General features: G+C 37.4%; 1 protein-coding gene across 5 annotated transcripts in view; it reads right to left on the minus strand.

Annotated features, from left to right (window-relative positions):
- Nucleotides 1–20,686, minus strand: part of USP25 (ubiquitin specific peptidase 25) — a 100,947-nt gene that overhangs the window by 68,135 nt on the left and 12,126 nt on the right. For all 5 annotated transcript variants that reach the window (XM_067299721.1, XM_067299712.1, XM_067299704.1 and 2 more), the window contains exons 2-4: nt 11,774–11,851; nt 10,653–10,797; nt 867–990 (exon numbers count right to left, since the gene is read on the minus strand). In XM_067299721.1, coding sequence (XP_067155822.1) covers nt 867–990; nt 10,653–10,797; nt 11,774–11,851 — 347 coding nt within the window. The remainder of the gene's footprint in view (nt 1–866; nt 991–10,652; nt 10,798–11,773; nt 11,852–20,686) is intronic.

A 20,686-nucleotide genomic window follows, 5' to 3' on the forward strand; every position in this document is an offset into this window, starting at 1 on the left:
TAAATCAGTCTTTTTAAAATGTCTTTTACAAACGGGCAGTACTTAACTTGCCAACACAAGAATCAAATCAACACCATTTGCCAGCCACAGCCAAAAAAAAAAAATATCCAAAACATCTACCACACAACCCTATATCCAGGTTTAGTTTCAAGTTGCAAGTATTTCATAAGTATATTTACATTTACACATAAACACACACTGTAAGAAGTTATTGTAAGTTATTGTCAAATCTGATCAAAAGTTAACTTACAAACTCTTACATCCCCAAGTTGAGAAAGTTAAGTTTATAAAACTTAAAGCTAAAAAGTTAACTTCACTTAAAACTTATTAAACCTGCTTGTTAAACAGGTTAATAACATACTTTATCAGCTAAAACATAGCGGCTGCTCTTAGTACACTCAAGACATAGCAGTACTATCCCCTCCCCCAATCTCAGCCTTATCATAGAGGTAAGAAAGTGTTATTGTAAAATGAACAATGTAAAAAGGGGATAAAGACCTTATTAACTTTTTAATTGTATTTTGTTTTCACCACTTTTTACCCAATACACAACAAAATCTTTCAGTTTTAGGTCCTATTTAAATATGATCGTATATTCTCCATCTCCACCCACTTCCTCAATATTAAAAAAAAAAATACATGGGTGTGAAACATACTATTAACTCCTAGCCCAAAGATGATAAACTATTTTCCAGTGTAGAACATACAATATATTAAAGCAACATCCTGAAGCCAGGCATATCAGTAGCATAAGTGAAAACAAACAAGTTATTCTTGGTTAAATTAAAAAATCATAAAAAAGCAATACAGGCCAATCTCCAACTCTTTAATTTTAATTTCTGCTTTATATAAGTTGTTTTGTTTACCTGCTAATGGCTTGTTCCTCATCTGTTATTCCAGTCTCCCTGAATGCCCTGTTTGATTCCTCCAAACTCAAGGCAATTGCCCTCTGAAGATCATCTTTATCATCTCCAGTGAGATCAATCACATCTGAAAAGCAAAACTATCTTTCTCAAAATTAAAAGTGAAACAGAATGAAAGGTAAGTCTTACTGTAGAGGACACAGAACCCATGGGGATTGCTAAACTGCATTCAAGTCCATCCTTCTTGTGGCCTGCTTTCTTCCAATGACTAGCTGTGCAAATGGCTCCCTTCCACCTCAAGGCCAAATAAGAATCTCAGCAGCTTGCTCTTGCTAAGATATGACTGAAAACAGCCTTCCGCTCTCCTAAGGCTGTTAAGTTTCATAAAGCTATGGGCCCAACTCACGAATCCATAGTTTCTGAAAGTCCTTTAAAAGCAATGCATTTTAATGTATGACTTCAGCTACCGTAATCAGTTGCTTCCAGGATATACATGATGAAAACAACTTTCTCATAAAAAGGTATCTTCACTGAGCATAGTTATTCTTCCTCTGTATGGAGGAATGTGTGCTGAATTTGCCCAAAATACAGACAGAAGCCCCAAATCCTACAAATATTTCTGTACATTAGTAAGCCAAATACTTTTACACAGTTTCATAACATGTGGGAGAGTTCCTGACTTAATCTGCTTCTTTTCTATTCTATTTGCGCATTCATTTTCTGAACACATTTAAATATACATTTAAATCCAATTTGTCTACTGGAAACATCCCATCCAAACAGCAGAATTAAGAAAACAAAGTCAAAATAAGGATCCATGCTTCAATAAGTGAGGAATGCTGGGTGGGCTCCTAACTGGGTAATAAAGATGAAAACAAGCCTATTTCTTACTTCATCTCCGACACTAATCTAAAGAATCAGATGCTAATATTCCCTATAAGCCTCCCTGTTTCCTGTACTCAGCAACAACATTCCCTCTTCTGAGTAAATAGGAATTTCGTTATTCATATCACATTGCTAAACTAATCATTCCTCAGTCAGGCACAGCCATGCTTTCCAAAGCGGTCAGGGCCAACAGGAATGCCTGTTAGCTGCAAGAGACTTTTAAAAGAGCCAAGGTCTTTGGTTATCATGACTTCCAGGGCCAAAAATCTCATTTTGCAAGTCAGCCAGACAGAAAGAGAGGGGAAAGTGCATAACTGACCTTTATGTGCAATGTTAGACAGACAGACACACACACAGTGTGCTGGTACCCTGCCATTTTCATTCTGTCTCCTCCAAGGGCAAAGTTTACACAAAGAACTATTAAAAGGACAACTCTCCAGCCTGGGGTTTTAACATTAGAAGTTAGAAGACTGTGGAGGAAAGATAAACAGACTCACAACTGGTGGCTGCTCACAAAAAAGAGATGAGCAGCATGCTTGGATTTCTCCTCCCACTGGCCAGCTCAATAACTCATTCCCAAAGAGCTTCTCTTTTTAGTTTCTGACTTTTCTCCTGGATGGCCTGACTCACTGCAGAGCCAGCCTTCATTATTTCCCTGGACTTACTTGGCCGTGATATTTCTCATTGGATCAAAATAAAATACTGAACATATGATACAACCATCATTTCCATAGCTACACATTAACAGCAAACAGGACCACTTGTACTCATGGAAGACTGAAAGTGAAGAGAAGTTGTAAAAGAAACTTTTCTGTTAACACCAGCATCTTTAAAAATTACTTTCTCCCCTCACTTCCACATAATAATGCTGTTTTGTTGAATTTCAATTTAATTTAGTGAGCCTTTAAGCAAAGCACCCTTACCTGTAAAGTAAGCTGCACAAACTGTCATGATCTGGAAGCAGGAAACAACGCTATGACCAGAGAAGCAGCAGCGCTTTACGTATTTTATTCTTATTTTTCTATAGTGAGCTCAGATCTTTCAGCATGTCAGAATGATACTTCAACTCAGATGCCTGAAAATCTCCTTCAAAAGAACTGAAGGAATTATGGGAAAGACCAGCAGAAGTCACACCCACAGCAGCTTTGATATATGAGCTATCATGTGTTGAGAACAACGTAGGGTCAGGCTAAAATACCACCACAACCCAGACTGCATGAAAATATGGCTTTGTTCTGCAACGTGACAGCAGAAGCAAGGGTAAAAAGGCCAACAGTGATGATGGCATTGTATGGCTTCACATACTACGTATCAGGCTTTAAAAATTTGTGACTATAGCTTATGTCTTATTTTCTACCCATTTGCAAGTATTCACACACAAATGCTGCATCTCCACCGGAGACCTCCTGTTTTTCTGAAAGTAGTAGTAGCGGTCACAACTGAAGATGGAGTAAGCTTCAATTTAACAGCCACACATGCTGGCGATGGAACTATGGGATTACTCCAATCATTTACTTTCAGAGGAGAAGATTCCTTCAGCTAGTCTCTTTTCAGCTAAGAGTGATGAAACTCTTATACAGTAATAACAAAAAAGCTAGATTAAAAGGTGAAGTCCCTTATATGGGGATTATTTTGGAGAAAAACTCATAAACTAGCTGAAAATTTGGCTGCTAACAAAAGCTCCCACTGCTATACAAACCAACACACAAAAAAACCCCCATCAGGGTCGAATTCAACTAGCACTTTCATTAAATTACATAATTTCTTTGCACTGCCCTAGCTTCTTAATCTTTATTAATCTGCACCACTACCCCATGCGTTCAGAACTTTATTACCATTCATATTATCAGCAATTACATTATTTTAAAATTAAAAACCAAAATGCTCGACTTCCGTTGACTTGGTTTCTGAAAGAAAGCTGAACAGATCCTTCACCATGCCAGGACTTTGGAGTAGACGTTATAGGATTCTCTTTATAAATGTTATTTTCACATATGCCTTGTCTCTGACTGGCATTAAAAAAAGATAATACGGTGAAGACCTTCTACCACATGTGATCAGTGTAATTAATTCATGTCATGGAGGGTTCACCTACCATAACTTATGTCACAAGAATAAATTTCCTAAGTATCAGGTGATGCAGGGTAACTGACTGAGCTCTTGCTTTGTAACTAATGTGAAATAAAATGGTTTGGATATTTAAGCTAACGTATTTTAGATCTTGTTGGCTGTATTTGGAGCTGATGCAAGGTCTTTTTCAGCATCACAGCTGATACAGTAACTCATTAAGCTGCAACAGCTCATGGATGTCTTGAATCCTAAGCATAAAGAGGAGATCCCAAAAGAACTCATAACAGAAGCAACACGGTTGCATTCCTAGCATTTGATTATAGATTATACAAATGTACTCAAATGTACTTCTATTACCTGAAATTCATGCAGTGATTTTTTTAATCTCATGTTTTGAGAATTCTTATACGGGAAAATGATTTTTAACTGAAAAGCAAGATGTCCAGTTTTCAAGCAGTTACAAGTATAATGATTTTTGCCTTCTCTCAAGATTGATAATAAATTCAACCCTAAACTATATTTTTAAAAACTTATTCCACTGGGATTGTATAGTGCCCATGCCAGTGTTTATTTTACAGCAATTAGTAGTGGAATTCATCCACAGAACTCATCTACTGAAGTTTCCCATCTGACCAACTGATTTCTGTGTTGAAGTTCCGAGTACGGGGGGGCAGCAGGGAGGATTTCTACCCAAAGTATTTATCAGACACACATATGAGGTCAGAGTAGATTATTTTTTCTTTTATAAACACAGACACATAATTTCTTGCCTACTAAGTTTCCCGTGATTGGCTGAAGGATGCAACTCACAAAAGTATTAAGAATAATGCCACAATTCCAAATTTAAATTTACTGTGTTTTAACTTATGACTGTTGATTTTGTTACACCCCTCTCATTTAGGCTGAAGAACCCTGTAGTTCCCAATGGCTTATCCTCATAAAGGCAATTCTTACCGTAAATCAGATAGTTAAGATGTTTGTGTTTTTTAATACTAAGCCGTAACTACAGAACAAACAAACAAAAAAATCCGTTTCTGACAAAAAAATTTATGAACTGATAAAGAAATTGCTTGAAACAGTCTGGCTAACCACATTCATGATGTTTATTCAACTAAAATTAATAGTCAGAATTAATAAGCTGTTTTGCTAAAAGAAATATTTTTGTTTTACAACATATTAAACCATAATGTGTGCTTCTGGTACACAAGATCCAGGGAGTTTAATATCCTTTGTAGTTACAGAAAAGCAAATAAGGTGTACATTGAAACTTATGACAAACATATATGACAGGTATATATAATACATGTATATACACTGTGTGTGCGCACACGTGGGTGCATGTACTTTCTTTTCTTAAAAACCTTCTTATTCAGTGTGCTTATTTAGGAAGTTTGTATCATTTAAATAAATAATTCTTTCGTGGCAATTGCCTTTGTCATTAAAATAATTACAGTGTTATTGACTTGTTACTTGTATGAGGAGGTAGTAGAGGGTAGAAACTTCAAACATAAGTAGGCTGGGAAACTCAGCATGAGGGACAGATCTGAAGTAGCAATTGAACACAGGGACAGGCAATAAACAACCACAGTGATGCAACTGCTGGCACAGGGAAAGGAAAATGAAAGGGCAAGCCTGATGGGTTCAACGGATAGTTGCCAAGTTTGGAAAGCCAACAGCAAGACTACAATTTCAACACATCAACATTATGGGAAGAGGGGGGCGAGGGGGAGGGGAAAAAAAAGAAATCAAGTGGTTAAGATTACATCACTTATTTATTACTAGCAGAGCTAAGCAAGATCCTATACCCTATGGTCTACTCTGTGATGTTAAACTTCATGGTGGAATTGAGTTCCTGTGTCTAGATTTAAAATGTTGCTGCTTATGCCAATTTGGGTAAAAACTGAAGGGGGTGAGAGAGAATATAGCACATCCCAGCAGTTGCTTAGCCAAACCAGACAGCTCTGATGAAATCTGTCTACCGATGAGAGAGCTAGCAAACACTAGTTGTGGCTATCCTACAGGAACTTCGGAACTTCCTCATCTCAACTACACTTAATTCTTATACTGTCCTAGGATGATAACACCTTAAACTGACTATTCTCACACTAACAGGAATGGGAAGGTGAGAGGTAGTCATGGAACAAAGGAGGAAGTGAACCAGCAAGATCAAAGGAGGACATCAAGGCATAGGACTCCTGACATTTTGCAGCAGGGATCCTGCCATACCAGCTGAAGAGAGTCCCAGGAATCAGGATGGGAGACGACACAAATAATCCCTGAAACAGAAGGAAGTGTTATGAAGACACACACAAGGGTATATGAGTTTGGTAAGGCAACAGAAGAAACTGGTGTCAAATTCTACTCATACACCTCAAACAATGAAACACATAGCTATAGAATGAGGCCTGACTAGGATTCATGCCAAAAAGGATCTGGGAGCTACACCTGACTCATGTTCAACTTGCAATTCTCATCATCATAGCATTAAAGGAAAAAAAGTGTTATACTGAGGTATATTAACAGAATATTACACACATTTAGAGGGATTTGTTCTTTTTTCTTAACACTGTTAAGACTCAGCTGGAGTCTGTTCTTGTTTTGAGTGCTGCAGTTCAAGAGAGGCAGAAAAATTAATGAGGATCCAGAATTGGGTTCCTATGCCAAGATTTAAAGGAATATCGTATATACCAATTTGGGTAAAAATTGGATGGGGGGAGGGGGAAAGAGCAACAGGGCAAATAAAGTGGCAATAGGTATAGAAAACAGAGCCAAAGACACTGAAAAAATTTGGGCTGCTTAGTCTAAAGCTGAGAAAACTGAGGGGAAGTCATGACAAACAGTCTTTAATCACGCAACATTTCTGCTAAGACAAAACAAAAGAGCTGTACACTCCAATGACAGGGGATAAAACAGACTAAAGGGCTTAACCGGAAGTGAGAGGGATTTAGGTAAGACATCAGGAGTAGCTTTCTCAGAATAAGAACAGTGAAGCACCAAAACATATTGCTTCAAAAGTTTTTTTTCCAGAAACTCTAGAAGGCAAAGGTTTTTTAAAAATAGTTTACATAAACATCAGTTAGGAAGGGTTAGGTGCAGTTAAGTCTGGCCTTGTGGGAGGGGGTTGACTAAATGATTTTTCAAAACCTATTCAAAGAACACAAATTCTAGGAATAGGAAGACATAAAAAGCCAGGCCCCAAGAAGCAATGAAGTCTACAATCCTCTAGCTGGTGTGTGGCATTTTATAGTTACATTATACTATGCCCTTAACAAAGGGCTTCAAATCTTTTGTCTTCACTGTGGAATGTGCAATTGCAAAGACTAATTTAGTGTCTGTGAAAAAGAATTTTCACATTTTTTGGGTTTGCGAAAGAAAGGTGGGAGGGAATTTGTCTTGACAGCTATTTCATTCAAAGACAGTACTTTTTCTAAAATACGCATCTTCCCTTCATTCTGCTGCTTCTTTTTGCTGCTGCAACTGGGTTCTGCAAGTTTCTCAAATAAAGAGAAGGAAACTGATACATGTTTAGCAATGCAATAGTTCTCTTCTGCAGCCATAGATGAAAATATATTGAGTTATTGCAAATGAAAAACCAGGTTTCTAGGGAAACAACTGCATAAGTGCAAATACTGAAAAGTACTACTAAACTTTCTTCTCTTGTTTTGCTTTGAATGCTGTGCCCAGGATTTATGCGATTAAGCAGAGCATTAAGGTGATCTTAGATTAAAAGGTGTGTACATGTACATTGCAACCCTAATATCAAAGCACTTTTCTCACTAACAGATAGCATGAAAAGAGAGAGTAACAACACTTTGCAAAGGGATCAAATAACCTATGCACCACTCTCAGCACGAAAAAGCTGCACTTGCAGGTGCTTGCACATGCTTTTTTGAACAGGCAAAAAGGCAGGTGTGAATAACACAGATTGTGCAAGTCAGCCTTTGATTTTAAGAGGACTACATCTTTATACAAAGTCTATTAATAGTTTCTGAAACCACTGAAATGTTGCATTTGCTAATAATTGCTAGAAACCAGATAAGGACCCTGCTTCTGTTGAGCAGCTTGGACTTCCTTGGACTTCCTTACATGCTGAATGCAACTTTAGTGCTCAAGCAGCAAAATGACCATTGTCAGTTTTTGAAGATATAGTGCACAATCCAGGCTAACAGGTGATTTTTAAGGTATGACATGCTGTTAGACATACATTTATTTTATCCCTTAGGTAATTAACCATCTTTCAAAGAAATAGACAGTCAAGACCACAGAATATATTAAATAAACCTTTATGCAGAGCATACATTCAAAAGCCTCAGTAAGTGGCTGGATTATTTTTTCTGGTGTAGAAGATAGTTCTGATGTTTACCTGTTACTCTTATTCCCAGTCTGGATGACTTAAAACCTGGTGGGACTGCAAACCTAGGTTACTCATAACATGATAAATTCCAAATGCACACGTATGATTATGCAGTAAGGAAAGATAAGGGTAAGGTATAATTATCTTCATGTAATTATACTTATGTGGAGTAGTAAAAGGGATTCAAAGAAATTTGGAAGGCGAGATACTGTCAGCAGTTCAGAGTTACTGATAAGTGGTAATAGCATTCTCTTCTGCAGAAGAGAATAACAATGGTTGAAATTATCATTGCTTTATATTTTATTTCCATCTATGCCCATCCTTTCATTTTCTTCTCCCAAATCATCCACTGTACTTCATCACATTCCCTTACATGACGGTGCAGTGCTTACAAATGCATGACCATGCCACTTGTCCACTTTAAATATGCTGCATCTGTGAATTTGTGAACCAAATAATTACAGTCAAGCAGATCAAAGTAAGAACTGTAAAAGCTTCTTACAGAAAACATGTATGATCTCTGCTTTACAGATTAGGGGTCCCTACGATCAGAGATTGGTAAAGCAGGGAGAGTGGTTTAGCCTTTTCTTCTGCTGTAGGTGCTTAGTTCTTTTCTCATATCCCCTCCAATGTGAAGAAACAGAGTCAGCTAAGGTGCCTTTATCTCGTAACAGGTCTTCAGTCTACAACCTAAACAGCGAAGGCTGGCAAAGGGCTCATCTTTGCTGCCAATGAGGCAGCAAATGCCAATGATTCCCTGACTAGAGAGCTCATGTAAGGGATGTCTGCTTTTTACACAATAGCTGGTGCTTCTTAATTACTGACTTGTAGTGCACTATATAATTGTAAAGAGCTTAGGTCTGTCTTCAACCCCCTTAAAACAAACAAACAAACCAACCAACCAAAAAAACACTGAAAATAACTCTGCAGACTAGACTCCACTCTCTCTTGTATCTCTTGTAACCTCTTATCTTCAATAAAGTTGCATAGCATATTAAGTGACAGCAAAATTTAAACACTTCTATTAATGAGATTGATAAGAAATCTAATTAAACATAGATTGCACCAGAACCCAGCTCACTATTCCACTGTCTTACTAAATCTTCAACACTGGGGACTAAGACAAGTTAGTAACTAATTAGTAAGTTAATAAGTAACTAAGTTTGTTGAAAATAGTCTCCATTTACTCAATGACAATTTAAGCATTTAAAATTAACTATACCCAGGGTTTCTTTTTGTCTTTATAAAGACAAAATCTTACTTTGGGGATTACAAGACTTTCTACAATGCACTCAGTGCACTTTATGCAGGGTGCTAATACTACTAAGGATTGAAAAGCAGTTTCTGATCAGAGAATGCTGAAACTAAACTCATTGCTCATTTAAAAAAAAAAAAAAAAGCCTAAGCTTTAAAGATGTTCATTTCAGGGCGTTAGAGACAAAAAAGGCAACAGTACAGTGGACAATGAGTTTTAAGTAAACTTCTTTACAATGTTGCCACCATAACCATCTCAGTGTTACTGAAACAAAGGAAAAATCCCACCTTGCATGAGGTGAAATATATTTACACTTTTCAGTAAAGCTACACAGATGAACACCACATAGTCAAATAGTTAATATATATTTAATTAAAAATATTGTGCATCTATGTTAAGACTCTTGGAATGTAAATACAGTATCAAGAAACTCAGATTTTACAGAAATCAATCCAGCTGTATAATTTTCTTTCATTTTTTTCTTTCATTTTATTGCCCTTATTTATTTGCAGAATTCACTTAACATGCAGGACCACAAAAAAGCAAAACTAGTTTCTTCAACAGTTTCCAAACCATCATTTCATTTAAAAGTACAATTGTTTTTAATGTTTCTTCCCCTATGTTCTCATAAAAAGAACTATGCACTTAAACATAGGAGTTGAACCTAGAGACAGAGCAATATAAGGTTGTGGAATCTCCTGTATCAGTTAGGTAAAATTCCTAGAAGCGGAGCATTTTTAATATTACTCTCACATATAAAATACTTGTTCTTTTACTATAAAATGCAAATCTAACTTTCATCTATCCCTTTGGGAAAGCCATCCCTATTAGGGAGAAGCTAGTATTAAGTCTTCTTTAGCTTATTAAAAAACATATTCATGTGTGGTTACACTTGCTCTTTTCTAATTGTCTTTTTAGGTTGGCAGGTTGCCCAGCTTTTGCCTTTATTTATTCCACACCTCCAAAATTAATCCTACCAAAAAAAAAGAAAAGTATGAAAACCCAGTTATTCACCTTCTGTTCATTACCATAAATACATGTTAAAGGTATGCTTAAGGAGAGCTAAAATAAAAAATATATATATATGCTGAAAGAAGGATAGAAAGAATGAGTAATAGTCTAAAAATTGTTAAATAAGAATTACCAGTCAATATTAACGGTAATCTTACAGGCAAGGTTTTAGTTTCCTCATCTTTAAACTAAATTTATGAAAAGAAATACCTACTCGTGTCTGCTTGGCTGCCCACACTGATGTATCTGTCATTTCCAGGAAGTGCTGTTTGATAGTATGTTGCCTCCTCTTGCTGGGGAACCTTGGCATTCTTCGCAGTGAGGAAAGCCACAGCCAATTCCAAATTACCATTGCTGTCCTTTAAGCATTAACAAAAACAAGAAATAAAAGTTCCCATTTCTTTTTTTGCTTTGTTAATAGCAAACGACCAAATTACATGCAACTTATATGATCAATGACACTGTGTTTTCATGCAAAATACTCTTAGGAAGTTTCCAAACTTGACCCTCATTTTGCACACTTCACTACTTTTTAACTAAAACAGATAAGACATGTTATAAAAATTTACTTTGTTAGAGCTCCACCTCCCACAGAAAAAAATTAAAGGTATCGTAGCATAGGTCAACTCCTCAACTAGCATAATGAACATAACTGCTGCTGAAGTCTTTGAGATTAACTGAACTATTCTGAAAAATCTGCCATTTCATTTTTAAGGCTAGAGTACTAGCTTTAGAGGGGCAGTTGTGCATATGACAAGGTGAGTCGGGAGCAACAATTATATGCATGATTTAAACTGATCAAATGCTCATTTACCATTTACCCTTTTTTACTTGCAGATTGCTTTGTGTTGTGAAAGAGCTTATGACAGTTGAAGAAACAGTGAAGCGATGCCAAATTAGCAAAGGATGACAAGTCTGAGAAGAGTTCTTTGGTTTACATACTGAACAGGATCTGTCCAAGCTAGAAAGCTTAGCTAAATCTTGACAAGAAAGTAAACAGTTCAACCCACCAGGAGTCAACCAGTTATATAAGCTATATAAGGTACAATTTAGACAAAGGTTACTTTCGAGACAACCCATATCATTTCTATCTTTTAAATGTCTGAACACCAGATTAATTTTTCTATCAATATCAGAACAGATCGGGTTTGCTTCTGAAGCAAACAAGCCATCATTAATAGCTTTTTCTCCCCAAAATGCATCTAAAAAGAGGTCAAGCTGGGGAGGGAATGGAAGACGACCAGGAAAGGGTGGGTCTTACAGCTTTCACAGGCAGTTAATAACAACACATATACATTTAGCTGGAAGTCAGACATTTACCAACTTTCATCTTACCTTTAGTGCCTGTTGTAGTACCTGGATGTCATTGATACCAGTGATCTCCCTCAGCTGATTCAAGAATGTCTGCTGGTGCTAAAAACAAACACAGATTATCAAAATAAGAACCGAGTAACAGTAAAACTACTGTTTCTTATGACAGTAAGCTTCTCTACAGATATTAAAAGTATCTCCAAATAATCTTTACGAGGGTAGAGCTTTCATTACTCGGCTTTTAGTTTCTGCAACTAGGGCACTTTTAATTCTCAATTTTAACAGTGTTCTTTTAAAAAAGCTTGAGGATGATTAAGTAGCTTATACAACATGGGTGTAAGCAGTCTATATAAAGCCACAAATGGCCCTCCTAAACAAACCAGTTGCATGACTTAATCTTCAAAGGCAGCAAGGGAAGTAATTTATTGAACTCGGGTCAAAACCACCTTCTTCAAGTCCCAATTATCCTCAACCCTAGTATTTCCTAAACATTCACAATTCCCAGTCATTCAAACCTCAAAACTACAAAGTCATTTTTAACCAAACTTTTTAAAGTGTGTTTTAAAAGAAATACTGTAAAAATATCCATGCAAAACACTTTCTCAAGACAAACACCAGGAATCAGTCGTAACCATGTTTCTAGACCAGTTGACTCCATTCTCAGAACTCAAAGTTAATCAGCTCCCACAGCTACATTTTTAAGTAACACTTAGTTAGAAAAGAATAAAAGGTTGTGTGAAGCTTAAATACTCACTTTATACGGATTTTGAGGAACAACCTGTTCCCACCCCCTGCTCTCAGCCAACAGATGACTCCCTCCACTCCTCCTCAGATAACATATGTTTCATTTTGCAGAAGCAAAAAGTAGGCATTACTTTGGAATGATTCTTGAACTTAACCATTAAAATGATGAAGACAAAGGACTGAGTATTGTTCCAAACTAACAAATTCCATTCTTCCTTTGGAAGATGGGAAAAAGACAAAAAATTTGGTGGCATTTACAAGAGTTTTTTCTTTTTTATTGTTTGCCCACCACATCCTGAACTCAAAAACAATGATTTCATCTATAAAAGAGATTTTATAGAGTACAGAGTTTTGTTTGCTAGACAAAAAAGTGTATTTCCTACCAATGACAATTAAATGCTCTCACGTTACTCTCCAATTTTAATAAAAAACAAGCTACAATTGTCACACAACTACTTCTAAAATACTTTTATTTAACATGAATTATTTGGAAGCGAGTATTCAAATACCCTTACTCTCTCCTAGCGCAGCTTTGTACAGAGGAGGAAATTAAGAATTGCCTGAATGCTGAATTCCCCAGCACAAAATTAACCCAGCAGGCACTGCTTCATGCACTGCTTCATGCCCTAAGAAGTAGCAATAGAAGGCTCACAGAAGTTCAGAATGTTTACGACTTACATACACAAGCTTCCCTTCACTTATGATCCTAAGGGACGCTGTTAACAGTCCAATTTGCCTTTTTTAAAACAAACAAACAAAAAACCCCTGCTATCAGCCCAATGCAAGTGAAGCAATAGGAGAAAAAAAACGCTCACTCTATCCCTGTCCCCCTCAACCCCTCATTTGTTTACTCTGTGCATTTCATAGCATTGTACAAAGGCAGGGGTTGTTTCCCCTGTCAAGTTGCTTTCCTGCCTGTGGGTTTGGCAAGAAGGAAAGGAGAAAAAAAAAAAAAAAGAATATTTGGGAAAAGTAATTATAAAAGCATTAAAATTGGCAGGAACAATTCAAGGACAGTGGAGAGCAGCAAAACTGATTTATTTTTGTATTAGCTACTGATGCAATGGTTAATAAAATGAGAATAGTTGCAATATAAACTATGCTTTCAAGTTGTATCATATTTCTGCATCTTTCACACCATTTAGAACATTTTGGAAAGGCCGAGATAAGCAGGACTGGAGAATATTCTCTGTTCACATAGTTTGGGGGAAGACTGAAGAGAAGTGGTTTACCAACATAAATCTTAGCAGCTCAAAATATTGGCTGTTACTTTAAGAGCACAGCTATGATTTATAAACCTATACCCGGGCAGCTTATGTCCAGATATCAGTCCTCAAGCGCAAAGTTGCAGTTCTAAGCCCACTTCCCAAGAGTGCATACATTTAGCAAATGAGAAACAGACCCAGAGATACTCCTTCCCCAACAAGAAATGAGACTATTTAAGTACCTAAATATATTTTTAAGGTCAAGAGTTTAGGCACTCAGCTCCAGGATTTCTGGTTGATAGTTAAGTGAACAACACAGAGAATCCATAAGGATCCCAGTTACAAGTGACAGAAATTAAGAGGAATATGAACAGTTAACCTGAATACCTTAATGGGAGCTAACTGCTTTGGGGCCACAAACACTTGATCTAGACATTTCTGGCCTTTAAAGCACAGGAGTCCTCATACTGACAAGCTGCCGTTAATTTTTAATTGAATTATTTCAAATCACCCATACATTTAATAACAATACATTTCACTCCCTGGAAGAAGAAAAATAAATAAATAATAAATTTTTAAAAAGACAAAAAAAAGGTACAATTTAAATTGCTTCCAGCTCATCAATGTATTAAATACCTGCTTACAATCAAGACTAGCAGGTCTTTGGAAACTATTTTAAAACTCCTTAATACTGCACTATGGTGCCTTTCTTTTCAAGGCATTCGCCATTCTCCCCTCATCCTCTCAAATGTGAGATTAACTCCATCATGTTTACTGTGTGCAGTCTTTCTTGCACCCATGGAACTATACTGATACAGGTAATTATTTATTTTCATTAAAAATGACAGTGCAGGTAATTACTATCAGACCCTTTCCATACTCATTAATCAGAGGGTGAGATTAAATTTTCTTTTTGCTTTTCTTTCTTTTCAGCTACATTTAGGAAGTTTAGGACATACAATGATACCCATATTCACAGAGCTGACATTACTTGATTCTGATATAACTTTAATTTAGTGTATCAGTAATAGGCTGCCACAGTCAAAAGTTCAGTGAAGCCTATTTGTCTTTGAATCAATCCCTTTAGAACATGCTAGTGTGGCATATAGGATGATAAAAAAAAAAGATGGTATTTTATTATTACCCATGACAAACTTGGAGATCAATTTCTAGTGAACCATTAAACTATTAAGTCTGTTCTTTAACACAACTTTTATTTAACAAAATACTTCAGCCAAAGTTCTGCATACAAACTGAGCCATCCTTCTAACTCCTTCTGGTTACACCTACAGTAGAAGCTTTGATCTTCCTGCAGCTTGGGCTAACTTAAGTTGAAATGGCTGTAGCCCGTATACTCTTAAACATCCATGAACACTAATGTGGATATTCTAAAAAATGATCTCAATTCACTTGAGGACTTACCAAAAACAACCCAAACCTCAGAGCTCATGCTACAGTAAAGTAAAACTAGAGAATGAAGAAGAAAATGCATACAGGTGTTTACACGGATCTGAAGCATCTACATTAATGTATGTTAATCAAATCAGGTCAGTGAGGGAGATTTAGAACACAACCACCAGTTTTAACAAAGAACTCTGGCTCTTCCCTGATTACACATTTTCTCCAATATCGCATTAGTATATCTTCAAATTCTGGATCATAATTCACTGTATTTTAATTTAATAACCAACCTTGATCTTCAAATGCAGGTCCAAAACCCAAAACATTGTTACATTGTTACACTGGAACCAGGAACAAGTACTGGTGCTAAGAAATCCAATTCTTTTCAGATCTTATTTACTCATTCCCCTTGATATTTGCCAGTCTTTTCTCTGGAGTTTCAAATTTACATTCCACAGTTTATCCATTCCACAGACGCTGCAGTTTATTTAGTAATAAAGGCTCCACATGTATCCATAGCGTACATGTACTGTATGGTGGTACATTATACACACATGCATATATGATACATGCACACAAACACCCACGGGGCTTGAACTGCATTTGAGTCAACTTGAAAAGGGCTCCAAGGCTTGGTCTATGTCATCAGGTTCTGCTGGTGCAAGTGCTATAGGGTAGCCTGAATCTTTGACCATGGGAAAGAGAGGAGACACGGTCTGTTGATCCTCTAGTTGCTCCGAGATCCAGCTGCACATACCCCTCAGTCCCGTCACATAATACAGCAAGCAGTTCCCCAGGGATTTCGCACATAAGCTATTCCCAGCATACCCCCTTCCTTTGGCTCCTTTGAGGTATGCGGTATGCATCTTGAGGCTTTCAGCTCTCAGAAGATATTAACTAACAGGAAATTCTCCCATTTTCCTGGATGAATGCCAAATTTGTATAGTAGGAATGCCTGCCCATATTTCCAATTGTTTCCTTTTTCAGCCACCCCTCCCTCCCTCTCAGGAAATGCCCAATTAAGATTATGTGGTTTATAACCTCACACAATAGCATATTCAGTAGCTATGCCACTTAGTAGGTAGTTAGTAAAGCAGAAAAGGATCTACACTATCATCTGCTTAGGAAGATACTATGCCCATATTAGTTCCACAACAGTACTGTTAACTCTGAATCTTGATAACTTACCAAGATCAGAGACAAAAGTTAAATTACACCAGTGCTTTTTTGGATAAGGTAAATCTCTCAAATCCACTGATTCAGAAGTACAATGTAGATACATTTGGGGAAAAAAAATTACCACCTTTTGATCTGTTTACTTTCTCATCTCTGTAACTTCTGAAGAAATAAATATAAGCTTTGCCTTTTTTCATGGCAACATCCAAATATCATATTTGCAACATGAGCACTGTAAGACTTACAAGATAAGACTTCAGTTTCCTCTTCAGTTTCCAAGCATAGACAAAAAGTCATATGTTAGTGATAAGCAGGATGGCCCAAGAGAAAACAGGGCCTACTACCTCACTACACATTTCATTTGAGGAACAGCACGATGAAAACAAATTCAAGGGATCCCTTCTTTCTCAACTGATGAATACTTGTGCTAGAGACAAAAAAAAAAAAAAAAAAGCCAAGAGAGCAAAATGAATGCTGAGAACAGCATCTCAAGACAGTTCCTTCACACAAATCCTGTTTACTTTGCTTTCATAGGTAACATTGACTCACAGGAGTTATTTGTTAGAGGAAAACAGGATGGACTTTGCGCAAAGTATTTAATATATATTAGAATGGAGAAAAAATTTAATAGAAACTGACCTTTAAAAGAACTGTTAATAGTACTGTCCACAGACAAGCAGCTAATAAGGTAGTTTCATCATATGATACTGCTGTAATATGAAAAATACTGAGATATCAGATGAATATGATCCTTTACCCTATAAAGAGTCTTTTGTTTCTGCTCCAAAAAATAAATAAAAAAAATAGGAAACTTATAAAGGATGAGCATACTAAAGATTCTCAGTTACTACTGTGAATGTCATTTTCTGCTGCATTAATTGTATCTCCTGGGAACGGTTAAAAAGCCCACGTACACTGCTGACCATTATGGTTTCCAACAACACAGATATACTATCCATCGTGTAAATGGGCTACGGGTAAAGTTCCAAACAGGCAAACAAAAGCTAACTCCTTCCATGAAGATACTAGGTTGAAACACTGGGATAACGCACAGGCAACCCCAGAAGGCTTTGTTGCACGTCTTTGCCCTTACCATCTCCATCAGAAAGATTTGTCCACGTGTGTGTGTGCACGCGCACACATATGCGTGCATGTATGCACCCATATATATATGCACATATAGTCTTTCACCAGTGTAAAGACCAAATTTTAAATCCCTGCATTGGCTTTAAGGTGTTCGCTCTTACAATACCTTCCTAAAGCATTGCAGAATTAAGTCTCCCAGCCTCGTATCTACTAAATGGGTTTGCTTTGTTTGGTCTTAAAAGAGAAGCCTCTTATATGATATTGCATCCTCCAAGATGTAGGTAAACGTAATTTTATTTTTATACACGCACAAATGTGAAATGCACCTCAGCCTTGGCTTGCAATGATCACCTATGGAGAGAAAAGGACATGCACAGAGACTGCACACTTCCAATCTGCGATTGCTCTGCTAAGACTGCCAAAAACTGACAATTACAGCAGCAGCCTGTGTGAAGTGGACATTTATCCACCTGAAACTGGACTGAGATCAAACTTATTTCAGGCACACAAAAGGACACACTGTATAGCAGTAACTTTCAACCAGCCGCAATCTGGATCGAATACAAGTTTGAAGGGGGAAAAGGCTTGAGCCCATTACATGCACCTATACTGTCCTCCCTGAGTGATGCCCTAAAGTCAAATTTCTTATACTGCTCATAGGGGAGAATAGTAAAGGAAGGGGGAAGTATTTCCTCATTATATGGATCCTCCTAGGCAAGTTTGGGGGTATTAAATAATTGAAGTAATGATGCAGACAGTATGTATGTACCCAGTGGAGCCTCTTCTAAAACATGGAGAGCGTTAGGCAGTGTCTGAAGCAACAGAAACAATTTTCTGACTTCCAGGAGTGTAGTGGATTTTGTCTCATTTTCCCCTCAAGCCACAGAAGTACTGAAACTCAGTCCTAGATTCAGACTCAATTGCTTTTAGTTCTTTTACCTGGATTACAACGAAACATGATAAATTCACATGATCAAGAGATTTCTTTTCCGGGGGCGGGGGGGGGGGGGGGGGGAGGGAAGTAAAACAGTGGCAGAAGGCAATAGCAGTACTCATTACAAAGACAAAGCAAAAGTAAACACTAGGAAGGGAACAAAGCCATTTAAAGTAACTTACAAGAATAAGATAATAAACAGTGTGATCTACCACAACAGAAATGTAAACTGGTTCAAAATCTTGTAATTTCCATCCAAGGTTTAGAACCTGTCTTCCTAAATGGGGGGGGGGGGGGGGGGGGGAAGGGAACAAACAACAAAAAACATAATTGAAGTTCCATCTTAAAATTAGTCTATGAACTGATTTATAAACATTATTGCTTGAAGGAAGAAGCATGCAAAGAATTGCTTAGTTTCATATTTCTAATTCTTATTGATAACTATTCCTAAATCAACTTTGGCGACAGGCTCGCTGTCAAGAAAGCATAGCAAGTTTTAATCCGTAATACTACACTTGAAACAAAAGGTGTCAGGAACGTAAAATTCAGGGGAATTTTGAGGTTTCTGCATTTTAAACCACCATCATGATTTCTCACACCCTGCTCTGCACAACAGAGAGAACGTCCCAAAAAAACAGTGTCAAGCTAATTCTTTGCTTCTCACTCTGCTGTTACCATAATAATGGCAACAATTCTAAAATAACTTATGTAAAACTAATGACATCTTTGGTCTCATTTAATTACTATAAGTTAAATTTCAGGTTGTATCCAATGGAACAGTCATGGGAAAGTTTGCTTTGATTCTTACGTACTCCAGTAACTGTGACAATCATTAGCAAAAATATCTCTCGTTCAGTTAAAAGCAGATGTGTTAAGAGTTATGGGTTTTTCCCCCCCATTCAAAGTATAAGCACACATTATCTGTAAACTATGTATCAAATTCAGAAGGATTCCTCTGAGAATCCATTTGTGGACAACTGTGCAATGCCATATCCTGACCGGCTGCTTGAATGCTGGTTAGTGTCCCAGGCCCACGTCTGTGCATTCAGACCAACAGCAAGAGAACTGACAACAGCAGGCACAAGCCATGGGAAACTAAAACCAACTGGGTCAACAAGAGGCCATGCTAAATGGACAGAAAGAATAGAGAGACTGGAGGACGACAGATTTAAATATTAAGGGCCAACTCTCTTAATACTTTTTTTTTTCCTCCTCTCTTCTAATTCCAATCACTCCTAGCCACTTTCTAGCATAAAAGGGGTTCCCTCCCTCCACCCCATTCTGTTCATGGACATTTACCATCATGCCGAAATGGCAAACTTTACAGAGTCTGCCCATGTAATATCACTGGGATAAAGCCTTTCTCCGCATAGAAAAAAACTGTTGCCCAGGATATCATATTTTTACTGCCTCAACTGTTAACAACTGTCCTTTTCAGTGTCTTTTAAGCAGTTCATGCAATCTTGTCTTTCTAAGATCTAGAACAACGCTGTGAAGATCCACATTTTTAACTTCCTGCTTTGAGATAATTTTTTTGCATCCCAACTACAGTTTAACCCATCATGCCAACCACAAGCTATTCTGGTTCACTTTCAAGTCTCTTCAGCCTTTTCATTACCCATTTATTGTTTGTTTGTTCATTGAGAGGCTAAGACCTACCTCTCAACTCAAGATGGCAGATCTGCTAACCCATTCAGGCGTTTAGTTTTTTTAATGTATTTTTTTTTCCTCTTCAAATAACCATCATGATTTCACATCCTGCTCTGCACAACAATGATAAGTTCCCAATAAAAGAGTGTCAGGTGAGTTCTTCTCACTCTGCTGTTTATGATGATAACAGCAACAATTCTGGAAATAAATAACCGAACTCACTCTGGAAGCTGCTAGGATGCTCAAATCAATGGGATCCTGGTCTCTGCAATACTTGAAAATAATAAAGTTTCAAGCAGCTGTTGGACTCACAGGCTGTTTCTGAATAGCCAGCTGTACTTCCATGGTTGTAGTTTCCTGCCAACATAAGCCAGCCTACACTAGTATTGCCAGGTCCCACCATCTTTCACCAGTAGGCACTCCTCCCTTTGAGCCAACACTGTCACCTGTGTGAACCCATGGCAAGCCAGCCCAGGCTCTCGCTGAACCAGCAGAAAGTTGACCTTTAATTAGTTTCCTGCTGACTTAGTGAGAGCCAGAGCTGGCACAAGGGAAGGGACAAACCCAAGGTTGTGCCTATTTAGGCTGGATTAAACTGTTGCAGAAAAGCAGCCTTATGAGATTGAGTTGTTTCTGTGCCTTTGTTTTAATCTTATTTTTATCAAGTCAGAGAAACTGAGGGGAAAAAAAGCCTCTTGCAGTCCTTGTCCTACTAAGATGCTGTTTCAGAAATCTTACTCC

The sequence above is a fragment of the Apteryx mantelli genome, chromosome 1, assembly GCF_036417845.1.
Source record: "Apteryx mantelli isolate bAptMan1 chromosome 1, bAptMan1.hap1, whole genome shotgun sequence".
Classification (NCBI taxonomy): Eukaryota; Metazoa; Chordata; class Aves; order Apterygiformes; family Apterygidae; genus Apteryx; species Apteryx mantelli.